The sequence below is a fragment of the Mesoplodon bidens genome, assembly GCF_964165515.1.
Source record: "Mesoplodon bidens genome assembly, chromosome: 6".
Classification (NCBI taxonomy): Eukaryota; Metazoa; Chordata; class Mammalia; order Artiodactyla; family Ziphiidae; genus Mesoplodon; species Mesoplodon bidens.
Genome location: NC_138162.1, coordinates 85,409,881 through 85,427,053, shown reverse-complemented (window position 1 = coordinate 85,427,053; position 17,173 = coordinate 85,409,881). Strand labels below are relative to the sequence as shown.

General features: G+C 41.9%; 2 protein-coding genes across 6 annotated transcripts in view; one reads left to right on the top strand and one right to left on the bottom strand.

The window, feature by feature from the left end:
• PRUNE2 (prune homolog 2 with BCH domain) overlaps window positions 1–7,960 on the top strand; it is a 270,129-nt gene extending 262,169 nt beyond the window's left edge. For all 3 annotated transcript variants that reach the window (XM_081236833.1, XM_081236832.1, XM_081236831.1), the window contains one exon: window positions 4,506–7,960. In XM_081236833.1, the coding sequence (XP_081092959.1) occupies window positions 4,506–4,536 (31 nt within the window). In that variant the 3' untranslated portion in view covers window positions 4,537–7,960. The remainder of the gene's footprint in view (window positions 1–4,505) is intronic.
• The window catches only part of GCNT1 (glucosaminyl (N-acetyl) transferase 1), a 202,979-nt gene that overhangs the window by 28,543 nt on the left and 157,263 nt on the right, over window positions 1–17,173 (bottom strand). The window lies entirely within an intron of this gene.

The window sequence follows — 17,173 nt, the reverse complement described above, 5'->3', positions numbered from 1 at the left end:
CCTAAGCTCTTCTTTACCAGGCACACGCTCACAGTGTGGAGGATGTGAAACGGGATGAGGGCCAGAGTGGCCGCGAGTTTTTTTCTGCTGACTTCCAGCCCTGGGTTTCTGGCTTTCTTTAGTATCAGAATACCAGGTTTCATTTACCTTCTGGTTCCTGAGTGGAAGCATTTTACACCTTCTCTAGCTAGTATTAAATGGATAAACTGCAAAATAGGCAAAGGCTCTTCCAAGGAGCTCAATTAAGGCCAAGAATAAAACGCGATGTGTGCTGATACTGTAATGGCCTCTCATTTTCCTCAGAGAGAGAAGGGAAGGTTAAGCCCAAATCCCTGCTCTTCCTACAGCAAACATGAGTGTTTCCTTTTATCATTAAACAATATTGTCAGACGCTTTGGAAGAAACTTCGTTTAACACACCTTAGAAGCCAAACTAGCCTACAGGAAATTAGAAGAAAGCTACTATGTCTCACTGGAAAATTAGTTCTAGAAAGTGAAGCCCATCTGCCCAATGAGGAATACTCCTTTCATATTTCAAGTTTGATTAAAAGTAAGTTTTTTCCGAAAAGCATACTATTTTTAAAAGTAGCCCCAGGTGCTTGTCTCCCTCACTCTCAGGTTTGGATTTTATTTATTCATTCATCTCCTAAAACCTGCAATGTGACTTTTTATATTCTTACACACATAAAAAGTGTACATGATCCAGGAGAATCATGTGGGGAGACTTAAATTAGTAGCATCATCCATAGCTTCATTAGCTTCACAACACAACTGTTATCTCGGAAATTAATCTTCAGTGTGGTTTCCTGTATTAACTTAAAAATCATCCACTTTTGACTACCTCTTGCTCCTTCCATAAACTGGGTTATTAAATTTCAACTTTTCAGCTTCTTGTTTACCAAAAACTGAAGGGTTAAATTAAACCCTAAAAGGTTTACAAAGAAGTCAGTATGAAAAATGAGGTGTTTCAAAATGGTGTGGTGTTTTCAGATTTTTATCAGGTCCCTAGGTGATGAAACAAAGTGATCGTTGCCCTTTAAACTTTTCAAGATGATTTCAAGTGCTCTGACCCACATTCACACTTTTCAGATGTTGTTCCCCAAATGTAATAAATATTTTCTTGGTCTGCGAAAGAAACTGAGCCACCACCATATGAATAAGAATAAAAATCCAATCATCAATCAAACTTAATACATTCTTTTGGGAATAACTGCAGCTGGAAGTCCATTTTTGAAGCAAAAACAAGTCAAGAAGCATCTGTCTTTTGAAAGTGCATATTAGAAAAAGATCTAATCTAAAAGATCGAAGGGGTCAGAGTGGATAAAAAGAAGACACCTACCTCCATGGTAAAACCCTGCTGGTAAGAAGACAAGTCAGATACTTGAGGGCATAAAATAGAGATTAATATCCATGACAACCTGGCCTCTCCTGACAGCACGGCTGGGTTTGAAAACTCCCAAAGGAGACAAGGTTATTGTAAGCAGAGAGATGATTTTCCCATTTCAGCAAGACACAGAGCTACTACTGCTACTCTACTACTAGTACGAATATTACTGCTACTAATAGTAGACATTTACTATGTGCTCATTATGTGCAATTGAAAACACTTTAGACTTAATCCTTAGCAAGCCGTGAGAGAGGTACGATTGTTCTGCTTTACAGATACAGAAATGGAGACTTAGAGAAGATAGGTAAACTAGGCCAAGGCCCCAGAGCTAAGAAGTGGTAGAATTGCTGAGGGTATTTCAAAGGAAGGATACCTTAACTACTGTAAACTGGGTGGGTTGGCTTTATTTGCAGAGCTGCGAGAATAAACAGGGCTCAGCTGCTGCAGATTCCACCAGCAAAGCACAGTAACCTTTGCAAGATGCAGAGTTAAGGCTCGGGAGGGAGGGCAGACCTAAGCAAAATCCGCACATACTTCCCAAACTGCCTGTTTCAAACAAAGCGTTTTTCTTTTCTCATGGTGGAAGTTCTTCCTCTGAGTGTTCACTGGCTGTAGCCCTCTTCTTTGGTAGGTGCCAGGAAGTTGTGACATGTTCACATGAGGTGGAAGAGAGGCACAAGTGGCCCGAAGCCATTTTAGGCTTATTCCCTAGATATTTGGGAACTCAGTGGACATTCTTTTTTTTTTTTTTCCATCTTTTTTAAAAATTGAAGTGTAGTTGATTTACAATGTTGTGTCACTTTCAGGTGTACAGCAGTGATTCAGTATACATATATATGTCATATATATATATGGTATATATATATTCTTTTTCAGATTCTTTTCCCTTGACCTGGAGATTATCATACTAAGTGAAGTAAGCCAGACAGAGGACAAATGTCATGTGATATCACTTATATGTGGAATCAAAAAAAAAAAAACCCAATACAAATGAACTTATATACAAAACAGAAATAGACCCACAGACAGAAAACAAACTTATGGTTACCAGACTCAATAGACATTCTTTACAACAAGCTTTTCTTAGGATATAAGAATCCATCTCATTAAAGTCGTTGGCGCCCTTTTCAGGCAAATCCTTTGACTTTAGAAAATTTTGGAGGGTCAGAGTGAAAGCAGTGGAGTCACAGCCGGCAAGTCCCTCACGTGTCACCTGGAGGGGAAAGCGAGTGCCTCACACCCATGGACACCTCACACACACGGTTCAGAAGCACACAGAACCAAGCACGTGCCGTCACGGAAATGACAGACGATTCAGGAGCGAGGTGGCCTCTACCTGTGGGGAGGGACGTGTGGGCCACAGTAATGCTAGCCCCCCTCGGTTTATCAGTTTTTTCTAAATTATGGTAAGATACACCTAACACAAAATATACTGAATAGTGTCTTAACCATTTTTAAGTGTACAGTTCAGTAATGTTAAGTACATTCACGTTGTCAGGCAACCGATCTCCAGAGCTTTTCCGTCTTGCAAAACTAAAAATCCATCCCCATTAAACCACAGCTCCCAACCCCCCACCCCCCTTCTACTTTCTGTCTGAATTTGACTGCTCTAAGGCCCTCATATAAGTGGAATCACAGGATATTTATCTTTCTGTGACTGGTTTATTTCATTTGGCTTAATGTCCTCAAGGTTCATCCATGTTGTAGCAACTGTCAGTTTCCTTCCTTCTTACTATTCATTGTATGTATAGACCACATTTTGTTATCCATTCATCCATCGATGGACACTTGGGTGGCTTCCACCTTCTAGCTATTGTGAGCGATGCTGCTGTGAACATGGGTGTAAAAATATGTTTGAGTCCCTGTTTTTAATTATTTTGGATATGTACCTAGAAGTGGGATTGTTGAGTCATATGGTAGTCCTATTTTTAATTTTTTGAGGAACCTCCATACTGTCTCCCATAATGGCTGCAGTAATTTACATTCCCACCAGCAGTGCACAAGGGTTCCCTTTCCTCCAACACTTTTGTTTTGTGTTTTTTCGATAATAGCCATCCCGGTGGGTGTGAGGTGGCATCTCATTGTGGTTTTGACTTGTGCTTTTTAAATAACAGCTTTACTGAGATAGAATTCACCCATTTAAACTGCACAGTTCAGCGGCTCCGCATTGTCACTGAGTTGTACAACCAACGCCACGATCAATTTTAGAACATTTTCCTCACCTCAGAAAGTAACCCCATCACTCTCCATTTCCCCTGACCCCAAGTCCCTGACAATCACCAACCGACTTCCTGACTACATCTGCCTCTTCTGGGTGCTTCCTGTCAATGCAGTCACATGGCACATGGGCTTTGGGTCTGGCTTCTTTCATTTAGCCTCACGTTTCCAAGGTCATACATACGGTAGCAAGTTTATAACTTTTCACATGTTAGAAACATACTCTTGATGAATTTAACAAAATTTTTAAAACTCCAAGACAAAACATCTGGGGGGAGGAATCAAAGGTGCTATGTATGAAAAAAGGTCAACAGTGGTTTTCTTTGGATGGTGGCCCAAGAGGTGACTTTTAAATTTTATTTTTCTTCATAGTTTTCTGTATTTTTCAAAAAACAAACAAACAAACATGTGTTTCTTTTATAATGCAAATTTTTTTAAAAAAATATTGGAGGGGTTCTGCCATTGTTGTTTTACTGTTTACCTCTTGGTATTTAGCGCTTGTCAGATGTTCCTTATTTCAAGCAGACCATTGTTTTTGCCCCACAAGGAAAGGCCATTTACTAAAAAATAGGTGGATTTCCAAAATGCAATAATATTCCTTATCGTAATCCACTTAAAAGGGAGCCTGCACACAAGTCTTTTGCCCCCTAGATCGTTTGGAAGGCGTAAAATGCTTCCAGAAAGTTTGGTAAAAGTGAACAGATTCCATATGTTAAAGAGAGCCTTGGCCACTAGGGAAGATTGTGTTTTACCAGATCTGTCTAGTATAAGAAGCATGCATGATTTATTTTCAGTAAGTCCTTTGAGGAAAAAAAGCAAGCACAGCCCTCCTCAAATCATTACTGTTTCTATTCAGTTTCTCATGTTTCTCATTTCTTTTCTTTTTTTCTTTTTTTCCAAAGTATTAATCTGAAGCTAAAAGAAAAGCCCTAGTTGGCCATGGCTGGAAGAAGAGGATGCTTTTCTGCTTCGTGGTTCTGTTGAAACATATCTACCTGGAAGAGACAGGGCTGATGGTACTTTTTTCCCACTTTGCACTACCTGGTGCCATTCTAAATTTCTAAGGGGAAAAACAGTAAGGGAACTTGTTTGCTCTTAACATGTTTTATGAAATTGTGTGTATTTTCCTATTTTGCCAGTTATGTGCCTCCAAGATTTTAGTTGAACCTCAGCAAGAAAGTAGGACCTTCCATTTCAATATTTCATTAACCCTTGGTGCAGTGGTATTTCGTCTCTTAGACTGGTGTTGACCACTAAGATAACTTCAGTCCACTATTCATTGTGAGTGGATTTGTTTCCATAGATTAGCTGGATTTCTCCTTGGTGATCATTTCAGGTTTAAAATACACAGGGCTCAACAGTCCCTAGGAAAGTGGTCCCCACATAACTCTACCTTTAAAATCCTAAGCTTGCTTAAGACAGCCATAAAGTAGACACAGGTGTGACACCACATCAGCTAAGTGCCCACTTGGTTCTTGTCCACGTGAATCGTCTCTTCTAACGTCTCTAAAGGAAGCCAGGCTTTCTAATTCACATCAATTTTATTTTAGTTATCAAATTGGGCATCATGTGTTCTGTGAATTGGTCTTTTTACAAAATCATTTCTCCAGCCTCCACGTTGAGAAACTTAAGGATCAGTGTCCCCATTTCTGATAGCTGTCTGTGCTTCAAGCCATAAACTTAGGTCTTAGCTTAACTTAAACTTAGTTACACTTTAAGTGCCAAGGGTTCTATGTAAGGCGGCCCACTCAGAAATTTGTTATTCGGTAACATTCAGTTATCTGAATTTCTCTCTCACATGCATTATAAAAAGTAATCTGCTTTAACACACTCTAATCACAGGTTTCAAATTAAACATGAGTCTGTATTATCATTTGCAAAATAGTCCTTTATAAGTCTTCATATGCCCTTTAAGACACCAATGTGGTTTAGAACCCGTGGGCCTCTAGCAGAGCGAGGGGTTTGTAAATCCAGCGCCCCTACCTGTTGCCCTATGGCCTTCGAGTCAAGAATGGTTTTCACACTTTGGGCTGAGAAAAAAAATGTTTTTAATATTTCATGACACATGAAAACTATTCAAATTTCAGTCCCCATAAATAAAGTTTTACTGAAACACGGCCACACAAATTTGTTTACAGACTCTGCAGCTACTTTCTTACTACAGCAGCAGAGTGGCGTAATCGCCATAGACCACGGGCCCACCGAGCCTAAAACACTGACTCTCTTTATAGAAAGCGTTTGCTGAGCACTGTGTCAGCACACCCATCCTTCCCCCTCCCCATTTGTATTCAGATATTGGTTTCTCTAACAGCATGCACAAACGCACGAACTAATTTACTCTTAAGAAAGAGAATTTTGGCATCCACAAGTCAGTGAAACGCGTGGCCTGCTGAAAAAGGCAAGAAGTCCTAGCCACGAACCCGTGGCTCAGGTTGTGTTTACACGACCCAAAGTGAAGCCTGCTTAGAAGGCCTTTGGCTGTACAGAGAGGCATTGCTGAGTCCTGCCCTTACCCTGGAGACAATTCTCAGTCTCATTACTAATAAGCTATCAAAAATTAAAATGTAGTGGAGAACGGGGTTCCACCGTGGTCTGAGGATGGTAACTGCATCCGGGAGAGCTGTCGGGGACACTTCGAGCCCTGCGTGTCATGAGCTTTGAAATGCTTTGAAGTAGATGTCTTTGCACAGGTGACTGAACTGCCCCGCCCTCATCTGCTTCCCGTGCGCCTCCACCCCCCTTCCAGACGTGCTCTCTTACACACAGGTCAGCTCTCTTTCCTCCATAAGCCCCAGCTATCTATGTCCTCCCCTCGGTCCCTTTCAGCTTGGTATCCCGTTAAACCATTCTTTGGGGTCCTCCTGCCTCACAACACCTGGCGTGTCTGAGAGGAAAACCCCCAGGGTGCAGAGCCCCTCCCACAGCTCACCTCCCCCTTTGGCAGCCCAAGTTAGGCCTCTCCCAGAACAGAGCAATGACCCGATTTTCCGGTTTGCTCACTGCTGCCCTGGCATAATTAGTCACAATGCTCCCTTTCGCTCAGCCATATTCCATTTTGGAAGAGAAATTACACGGTCCCCCTAGCCACCGGAAGTAATGAAGAATCCGCTGTTCAGCTTAGCGGTGTGAACCCCAGGACACAGAGCTGTCCATAAAGGGCTCTTGTGATAGAGTCAACCAGACAGGAAACAATCTCACCATTCACATTTTCTCTGAACTTGGCCAGCCTGTTCATGGAAGGCTACTCAGGTGGTGTTCTGTTTGGAGCTTCATCTTCCTGTGTGGAAATTATGAGCCATCTTGCTCAATCAGTGATTTTGTTTGGGCTGTTCTACGGGCTGCGTAACCATTCTGATAGGCATCTGCTATTTTATTATCTTAAAAAGACAAATTAATTGCATGTGCTAGAGAAGGGCCACCAAGTAAATTCAAACCAAGTACATAGACGCCTAGAAGAATCCTGAAAAAAAATAATCCCTCAGCAGATATGTAGACAGATGTAAAACATTCACATCATTAACTATCTAGCTCTTGCATTCTGAGCATTCTTGCTTTGGTTCTGACTTCTGGGAACTGTTTGCACTTTTCCTGTAGATTTGTAGTTAAGGGAACCCAGGGGTCATTGGGGCAAAAGCGTTGTTTTCCTAAAGTGGCAACTACTATTCACTTAGCTCCTTGATTAAGAGAAAGAACAAAAACCTGCACAGAAGATATCATCAGGGAGTAAGAAAGTTTGTCTGAGGGCAATAGCTGGGGGCGGAAGAAAACCCGAAGTTCCTGTTGAAGCCATACAGTGTTTTAAGGGATTATCTTCTAAGACAGTGGTCCCCAACCGTTTTGGTACCAGGGTCCGGTTTCATGGAAGACGATTTTTCCAGGGACAGGGTTGGGGGTGGGGTGGGGTGGGGTGGTTTCGGAGGTAATGTGAGCGACAGGGAGGGAGCAATGGGGAGCGGCAGATGAAGCTGCGCTGGCTCGCCCGCCCCTCACCTCCTGCTGTGCGGCCCGGTTCCTACCAGGCCATGGCTGGGGGGCAGGGTTGGGGACCCCTGTTCTAAGACATAACTCCGACATGTATGAGGAAGTCACTACTCCAAGCCTTTGTGTTCTTAAGGCCTTGTTTTAAGTATTCAGTTATGGTACTAAGTTTGCAACCCTCATCTAATTAATCACAATGCCTCTGTAAGTTTGTTCCCTTAGAAACATTTAGATGTGCACAAACTAATCTTTTATATATTTAAAGGTTTTTTTCTACCACATATTGGATTGCTCAGAATAAAGTATCTACTAGACCTTTGTTTTGGTAAATAAATAAATTCTACCTAAATAGTGCAAATTAATAACAAAGATATGTAACAACACCATATATATACATATATATATATATATGTATATATATATATATATATATATATATATATGTATATCCTCTCTGTATAATTCAGAAATAAACATTGATTCCACACACAAGTGATGGCTTTCTTTTTCTGAGTCAGCAAGAATCTATTTCTAGCTTCACTTTGCAGGAGTCTTATCTGGATATCAGTCTGGCTGGGCACTTGGTCCCTGAGGACAGTATAAATTCTGGCTTCCCTGTTACCCAAACATTATTTCCCTTTTCATTTTTGCTTTCCATGCCTCAATGAGCTAAGCTTTCAAAATGTGTGGTTTACCCTCTGGGTAAGCGATTTCTCACTTTGGAAGCATCTCCATGTTTCATGGTTACTTGATTTTGTCCACTTCTCCTTTCTCTGTCTCTTGCCTTTTCATAGCATATGTTTATTTTTTATTTAAAATTCATTAAATGCCATTTTATTTTTAGTTGGTTTTTTTTTTTTTTTTTTACTTTTAGAGCCATCAAGTGGTGTTGGGAATTACCACTAAGCTTTTTTTTTTTTTTTTAAACCTAATAAACAAATGTGTACCTCTGCTTCTCAGAAAGTTGCTGGAGGAACCAAATGGGAAGTTGCTCTGCAAAAAGTTAGACATGGCACATCCTCATGATCTAGGAATGAGTCCTGGTGAATACTGCCCTCTCTCCAATGAAGAGAAGACTGAGAAGCAATTACAGGCAAATGAAGGGCATGAAACTACAACGTGTGCTGTTAACCTTCACTCTGCTCCCTTCACCTAACTGGTTGTGGGAAGGGAAGGCAGGCTAGGGGAAAGGATGGGTAAAATGGGGGGGGGTACACACTATGGTGTATTACACAGCTGTTAGAAGCAACAAATTACACATTGATGGAGCAACACAAATCAGGGTAGAGTGGAAGAAGGAAGAACTCAGTATTTACAGCATAGTGCCATTTATGTAAATTCTAAGCCTACACACACACACAATGCTACATATTATACAAAGTCCATGCATATTGAATGACTTAGCACACTCATTAGAGGGAATACAGGGGTAGGGTGAGGACTGGGGACGCAGAATGAAGCTGGGAGTCTAAAAATCAAAATAAACAATAAACCTTTCATAGGCTGAAGTTAAATAAAATGAAAATACCTTAAACTTTCAGCCACATTTCATGGAAAAGCCGTGTTAAGGTGCTTTGGGTCGTCAGGGGTTATTCCCTTCTACAGCTTCTCCTGTCGTTGTACCCTTTCCCTGCATTGGCAGCATCAGTGCCACGGCAGCTGCCAGAAGCCTGCCCTGGGCTACATCACCCTGAACGGTCACGGAGCTTTTAATGAAACTGGTGCCTTCTGACACATCAATCCTCACACAGTGGTAACCTTTATAGAGCAAGGAGGTTGCCCCGTGAAGCTCATTTTCCTAGATTTTCACTTACATCCATTCAAAACAATTCTCTTTAGCCAAACAAAATTATTTCTTTTTGATATGCAACCATTTTAGTGATACGCAGATGACAGACACTACTAATTGCCATCCACTACGTCTCTTGCCTTACTCCCAGTGAGAGACCTGCACCCTTGACACTTAGTCATGCCCTCCTTGTGAAACTCTTCTCCCATAGGTTGGTGAAGTGAATTGTCCTTTTACCCACCCACCCCCATTTTTGTTATCTATTGCTACATAACAAATTACAGTGAATTCTCATTATTTGAGGCAGTTACATCCTATAAAGGCAATGAGAACACTGAATTAGCATGTACTGAACCATTGCTCCTAGAGGAAATACAGGGTTTTAGGTTCCTGTGAGCCTCTGGTCATGTTTCCATCAACTGATCAATACCTAATCTTGTTTTACATGTGTTTCTGTTTAAATACACTTTCTTTAATATATGCTGTTGACCCATTAACATTGAACTCACAGCCAAATCCTGAATATAACTCATGCCTGAACAAAGCTTATCTAATACAGGAATTTTCTCCGTAAGGCACATCACAACGCTTAGGAACATTAGACAGCACTTCAACTCTATCCTTGGGGACCATTTTAAAGAGTAAAATTACAAACAAAAATACCAAAAACATGGCACTAAATAGACCATGAAAAGGACGGTTGTTTACGGTATGAGGACTGAGACCAGAAAGCTGAGCCTTGTCTTGTTCAACCTCATCTGGGAGTATGCGCATCAGACAGCTCAGACTTTCACCACTCTGTACGTGTCCATAAATGACCATGAAAACAAGATGAGTATGGATTTGGGGTTACAAATAAGTTTTAGTGAGTAGGTGAATTTGCAATTATGGAATCTTTGAATAATGAAGATCAACTGTAACCCAAGACTTAGCAGCCTAAAACAACACACATTTATGATCTCAGTTTCTGTGGATTGGAAATCCAGATACATCTCAGCTGGATCCTCCACTTCAAGGTCTCTCACAGGCTACAATCACAGTGTTGGCTAAGAGTCCCTCACAAGACTCCATCAAGAGGGGTGACATCACCAAGATAGTGTCATAACTCATTCCTGATTTTGTTCCCTCTCGCAAGAGGTTCAACTGGGATTGAATCTGCCTCCAAGTTCATTCACATGGTTGTTGGCAGGATTCAGTTTCTCGAAGGTTGTTGAACTGAGGGCCTCATTCCTTGCTGGTCATTAGCTGGAGGCTATCCTCAGTTCTCTGCCTCATGGTCCTCTCCAACCTGGCAGCTTGTTTCATTGAAATCAACAACAAAGAATTTACTAGCAAGATGGAGGTTACCATTTTTGTAACCATATCACAGAAGCAAAATCCTGCCAATTTTGCTGCATTCTGCCTCCTCACCCCTAGATGTTTAGTATACTTCCTACAAACAAGGACATTCTCCTCATAACCTAATACAATTATCAAAACCAGAAAATTAACATTGAAACATTACTACCATCTAATCCACAGATGCCTTTCAAGTTTCACCTGTTGAAATATATCCTTTAAAGCAAAAGGATCCAGTTCAGAACCACAAGTGGCATTTAGTTGTCACATCTCTTCAGTTTCCTTCAATCTAGAACAATTCCTCAATCTTTCCTTGACTTTCATAACCCAGACACTTAGGCAGATCTCTCACAGTATTCAGTAGAATGTCCCTTGATTTGGGTTTCAGGTTATTCATCTTTGGCATCTATAACTCAGAACTGATTTGTGCTTTTCTCATTGCATCTTTGTGATATTCATTTGAACACCTGAAGATGCTGTCTATAGGGCTCTTGACGGGGACATGTCAAAGAACACAGAGACAGATTGAAGGGGCTCCAACTGGCTAGATTTGGGACAATGTGAGGACCAAAATAAATAATCATGCTAACAGATTATACCCTATTGAATAAAGTAAGATTCCATGAGTTCATATCATTCTGATAGTAATTAGTTAATTAAAATTTTGATGAACAACAGGATAGTTACATACACTCAAAGCACCCACCCCCAAATACCTATTAATTGCAAAAGGAAGAAAGAGCACTTTTATGGGCAAAGAGACTCATAAAAAGCTTTCCTATTTGAAAACTCAATAGAGGAGGAATTTCTAATGATTTCCAACATAAAAGGCATTTGCACATTTTATGTTTAAAATTATTTCCTCACTAGAAAGACAATTTCCAAAAGTTCATACTAGTTATGCATCATTTTCTTATGAACAGAATGAATAAGTTTTATATAGGTTATATGCCATCACTAGAAGTAATTCGTGATCATTTTGTAAAAATTGGAAAATACAGGAGAATAGGAAGACTAGGAAAGGAAAATAGTCTCTCCCTGCTATCAACACCTGAACACAAGCACAAGTAACATTTTGGTAGGAACTTGATGCTTATGTGACATACTCCAGATCAAACAGCTGGTGAATCACAGCACTGGTACGAAAAAGCAGACCAATGGTCCTTGCACATCTGAATTTTTCTGATGGTGGTCACTGATATCTCTCGTTCTAATTGATTTTCTCAACATATAAAATAAAATAGCTTCATTTTCTTTTCTTCTTACAGGAAGGATATGTGCTTATTGAAAAATAAACAAAATAGAAAGTATAAAAAAGTGGGTAAAATCACCCAGTCTTACCACTTAATCACACCACTATTTATTAACACATTATAATACATTTATCGGGAAGATCTTTCCAGATGTATCTTTATAAATTTTATATACATGTAGAGATAGAGAAAGAGGCAGAGTTTGTGTTCTGATCATCTTTCCATGTCCAAAAATCTTTCTGATGATTTCCTAGAAGTAGTATACTTCAGTTGAAAAAAAATTTTAATTGTTGATAAATATTGCTAAACCACCTAAGGAATGAGTATACTCATTTAGACTACCACAGCATGAGACTGCATTTCTCCACATGCTGTCAAAGATAAATAGAGTCAGATATTAGTGAAAATGGTTAAGGACAGATTTTAACAAGTAATATGCTATTGCAGTAGAGAAGGAGGTTCAGTGTAAACTGAAGTCAACGTTGATTTATACAGAGGTGACTGGGTGTTTTAAAGGGAAAATGAAAGAGGAGAGGGGAGGCGGAGCTCGGGCTCAGTAGAGTCAGGAAAGTGAAAAATCATGATTAGCACAGCTGTGTCTGCTAGCTGGCAATTACTGAAGCTACAGTTCTATCCTCCCACAGAGACTGGGGAACAGGCCCTACCCTTCCTGATGATTACATTTTAATGGAATGGCTATCAGGTCCTTTAGAAAGACACTCCTGAGTTGTAGGGGACAGTATATACCTCAAAGGGACAGAGGAAGGATTCACAATTGTAAGCCCTTTTTATTAAATGCTCCAAGAAAGGGTGTGCAGGGGCCAATAGTCAGTCTGACTAACCTGGATGGCAAGTTGTTTAAAATGTTAAACAAATTTAAAGCTACCACTCTCCTGAGGATATATATTATCCAGGTGGTTTTTAAAGGAAAATGAGAACCATATATAAAAGGAAAAGAGTACTCTCTTCCCACCTGCTAAAATACAATATTTTAAAAGTTAAAAACATGACTTTCATAAAAATATGAAGTGAACGTGTGTCAAAGATTTATTCAACTCACTAATTAATTATGTTAATTAAGATGTTAAGACCAGTTAAATGGATAAAAACCAGTGCTATATATAGTGTATCAGGAATGATCAAATGAATTTGCTGATAGATGCATAATCAGTTACTATCCGACGAGGCAATAACATGCAATGTTTGCAGTTATCATTTCTATCAGTGGGGATCAATTGTTATCTCTATGGAATGATATTCATTTCTGGGGAAATGACCTCCATTCTTCAGTCTCAGGTGGCATATAGAACTGCCTCTCCACAAACCCACTGTCCAAGATGGGCATGTGCCCCAGGCCTAGTCAAAAAGGAGCACTGCGTTCCCTCAGTGAGAGATTCAGACACAGATGCATGACCCAACGGGAGGCCGAAAGACACAGTAGGACTTTACAGGGACTTTTGTGAGAGCCTCTGCATTTTCAGAGGCACTTGAACCTGGAGCGTTTCGGTCTGAACTCGCTGCCAGGTGTCCTGGTATTACATAAAGCCTGAAAAGGCAGAAGTGTAGAAGGATGGCAACAAACAAGAGAGGACAATGGCATCCTGATGACTTGAATTGCGCCCCTGCGTCTACCCTGCTTCCCAGGCTTCTCAGTTATCATCAGTGTATTTCCTGCTTTTTTGTTGTTATATTAAGCCAAGTAAATTCATCCCTCACAATATAATAGGGTTCTCCAGCCCTGGCTTCTTCTGTGCTAGCCCACTAAACATATATTCACTTTTCTGTGCTCCAATTTCCCTTCTATCAAAGGAACAAACAATGCCTATAAAGAGTTGTAAAGATGAAATATATAATAAATCTAAACATAACATAATATACTTTTACAATGCTGAGGCAAAAGAAATATCACATAACTTAATTTTCCTAAATTAAATTCTATCTAATCGTTACCTCCCATTACTAGGATGAGAACCCTCCCCATATCAGTCATCACTGGGTGTTCTTTAACTCTTTAGTGCTACAAATCTGTCAACAAAAATTTACCAAGGAAAGACTGTTTGGTCTTTGGTACATCATGGTTGCCACTGGGATGTTTATTGTACAAGACCACATATTCTATCCAAAGGCAGGTGACTCCACAGCCTCTTTACCACTGGGGGATCTGGCGACTTCCATGCAGCTCCTGAGACTAAGCTGTAGATCACAGAGCCCCAGCAAATACATCAGTTCACCCATCAGAAGTCCTACTGCCTGCTAGGACACCTGCATACAAGACACTGATGCTTGTAGATTCCTCTGCCGACTTTCTCTCAAGCCCCTGGAGCTAATCTTTCAACCCAGTGACTCCATCTCCCTCCAGATTATCTCCACCCCCTGAGGAACACCCAGCTAAATTCACTTCCCACACAAGAGCCTGGATAGCGTTCTATAACAGATGCCCTGTGACTTCTGATCTGGGCTGGGAAACACACAGAGCAATTAACAGCCTGTAGTAGGCAGCCTCCAAGAGGACTCTTCCGTGGTCCCCACCTCCTGGTATTCAAGCCCTTGTGCAATCCTCTCCCCTTGAGTGTGGGCTGGACCTAGTGACTAATTCCTGACAAACAGAATACAGCAAAAGTGATAGAATGACACTTCCAAAATTAGCTTATAAAACCACAGTAACGTCTATCTTGTTTGCTCTCTCTCTCTTTCTCCCTCACCGCTCTGAGGGAAGCCAGAGGCCAAACTGTGAGCTGCCCCACAGAGAATCCCACGTGGCGAGGAACTAATATCTAGGACCACAGCCAGAAAGGACCCAAGGCTTGCCAAAAGCCACGTGAATGAGTGTGTAAGCAGATGGATCCTCCCCAAGATACGCCTTGAGATGACTATAACCGAGGCCAAAAGCTGGAGCTCGGCCTTGTGAGGGACCCTGAGCCAGCTATGCAGCTGACGCCTGACTGACCAAAACTGTGAGATCATAAATGTTGCTGGCTTTAAGACACTAAGATTTGGAATAATTTGTTACTCAGCATCAAATAATTAATATGCCACCATTAAGACCAGTAGCCCAGAATTTCCTGGAAAAGAAAGTAAAGTTACCTTTTCCTCCTTTTCAAAGTCTATTCTGGCAGGGACTAGGGAACAGCAATAAATAGCCTGGTAACTGACCCCATGACAACCATTACCTGAAGCAATATAATAGGTCTAACGAGAATCTCCATAGAGGAAAATGACCACCTTAGGGCACTGACAGTCCCTCCAATGGAAAGAAGGAACAGAGCCTGAGGTTCAGGGTAGGGGCGGGGAGGCAGTGGCTATAAGTCCCCCGACTGCCCACTGGGGTCCCTAAAGAAACCCAGATCTGTTCCTGTGGCTGTGAGCAAGTAACAAGTTTCAACTTGGGTGCTCGGGGTTAATGGCATTTCTAGATGACAGTCTTCAAGGGATGGAACTCCCTTCCCTGTCCTGGAATCCTGCCCTAAATAGGGAGATTCTGGTGCAGTTCCAAAAATTAAAGCCTGCCATGAAGACTGCCTCTGGGAACAGGAGGCCCTTGCACAGCTCCGGACACAGAGAGAGTAGCTTGTGGTCCAAGAGGCGGGCTTCTGGGGACTCAGTGACCGTCTCTACCATCACGGTATCAGAATATTCGTGCACAGGGTGCCCCTGACCCTAGGTGTGGGCAAGGCCTGGTGTGTAGAATCCCGGGGAGCCCCACTGCCTTTGTGCTCAATGTCAGTGACACCTGCAGAAACCCAAGCCTATACAAGATGAATCACGGAGCCTAGATTAGCACCACACCGTGAGCCCCGGATGTGGACAAAACGCGTTTGAAAGTGTTTTCTGGTCAAGTATGTTCTTATCGTTCCACCGTTATTGAGCAAACAGCTTTCCATGTGGGCAAGAGTCGGGAAAGGGGAGGGAAACCCAGTGCTGGAAGCAGAGCAAGACTGAGGCATCTCTCCTGGATGCTTCTCCCTTGCCACCTGCAACGGGTCTTGTACTATCCCCCTGAGTATGGAAATCCTGTCTGACTGCGGAGAGAAGCAAAGATTGGGATCTGGTAATGACTTCCTAGGGGACCCAGGGCCAGCGTCTGAGGTGTGTTAAGCCACCACCTCACCTTTGGTGAGCATGTGGTACATGAGAAAGATCACTGACATGAGAGTCACATCCCCTTTCTCTAGTCCTGGCTTTTCGACCTAATGGGTGGGTGACTAAACATCTCTGAACTTCAGTTTGGAAAAATCGAATTAAATGAGGAGATTTCCAGTTTCTGGTCCAGTAGGTAAGGAGCTTGGAAGTTGTGTCTCCTGTCCACGCAAGAAAAAAGATGAACAAACTGCAAACTAATAACTCCTCTTATCTCCCCCAGAGAACTGAGGTCGTAGGCCAAACACCTGCCTCCAAAATTAAAGGGACCAACAGGTGTACACAGAGAGTCATAACGTACCAGAACAGAAGCCCCGGGGCAGAAACCTCCAAGGGAACCAGCACCAGGGTAGGAAATCGAAACTATAACCGACAAATTGCTGGAGACTGAGTGTGGACAAGTCTGAGAGTTAGAAGTTCTGAGGAGGGAGCAGTCCTAGGGGGACCCTCCCCTTTTTTGAGTTTTACCTCTCGGAGCATCATTAAATTTTCACAGTGAAGACAGGAGAAAAATTCCCTAGTGCTTCCAGCAGGAGGAAGGGGAAAGGAGCTGTTTTTACTTCTGCCCGGAACATTTCATTTTACAAAGGACTGCCTCCAAGGGTTTTACCAGAGCTGGGAGATGGAAAATATTAATATCCAGTCCCCTCTAAGCCTTCCTGTTTCACCTAAGAGGGGGAAAACAATGAAACTGAGAAGCACTGGTGAAGGTCAGCCAGGAGCACAGGCTCACTGAAGACTGAGACCTAATCATAGGACCACAGAGCACTTCCTTCCTCCCAGCGCCCCCTGCCTCCCCACCGCATCACAGGGCTCCTGGATAACGGGGGAATGTGATGGAAAGAAATGAGCGTCTCAGGAAAGAGTTAAGAAGTCTCTAGGGAAACCCAGAGACAGTAAGGGAGACAAAAACAAAGACGCCAGAGGACAGGGAGCCTCTCACACCTACAGCCACAGCAAACAGTAAACACAGCCTAACCCCTGGCCAGACCAACATAAACCCTCACTCAGCTCCTTTTACCCAGTACATCATGCCCAGTTTTCAACCCCAAACCGCAAGGCATCCTCAAAGACA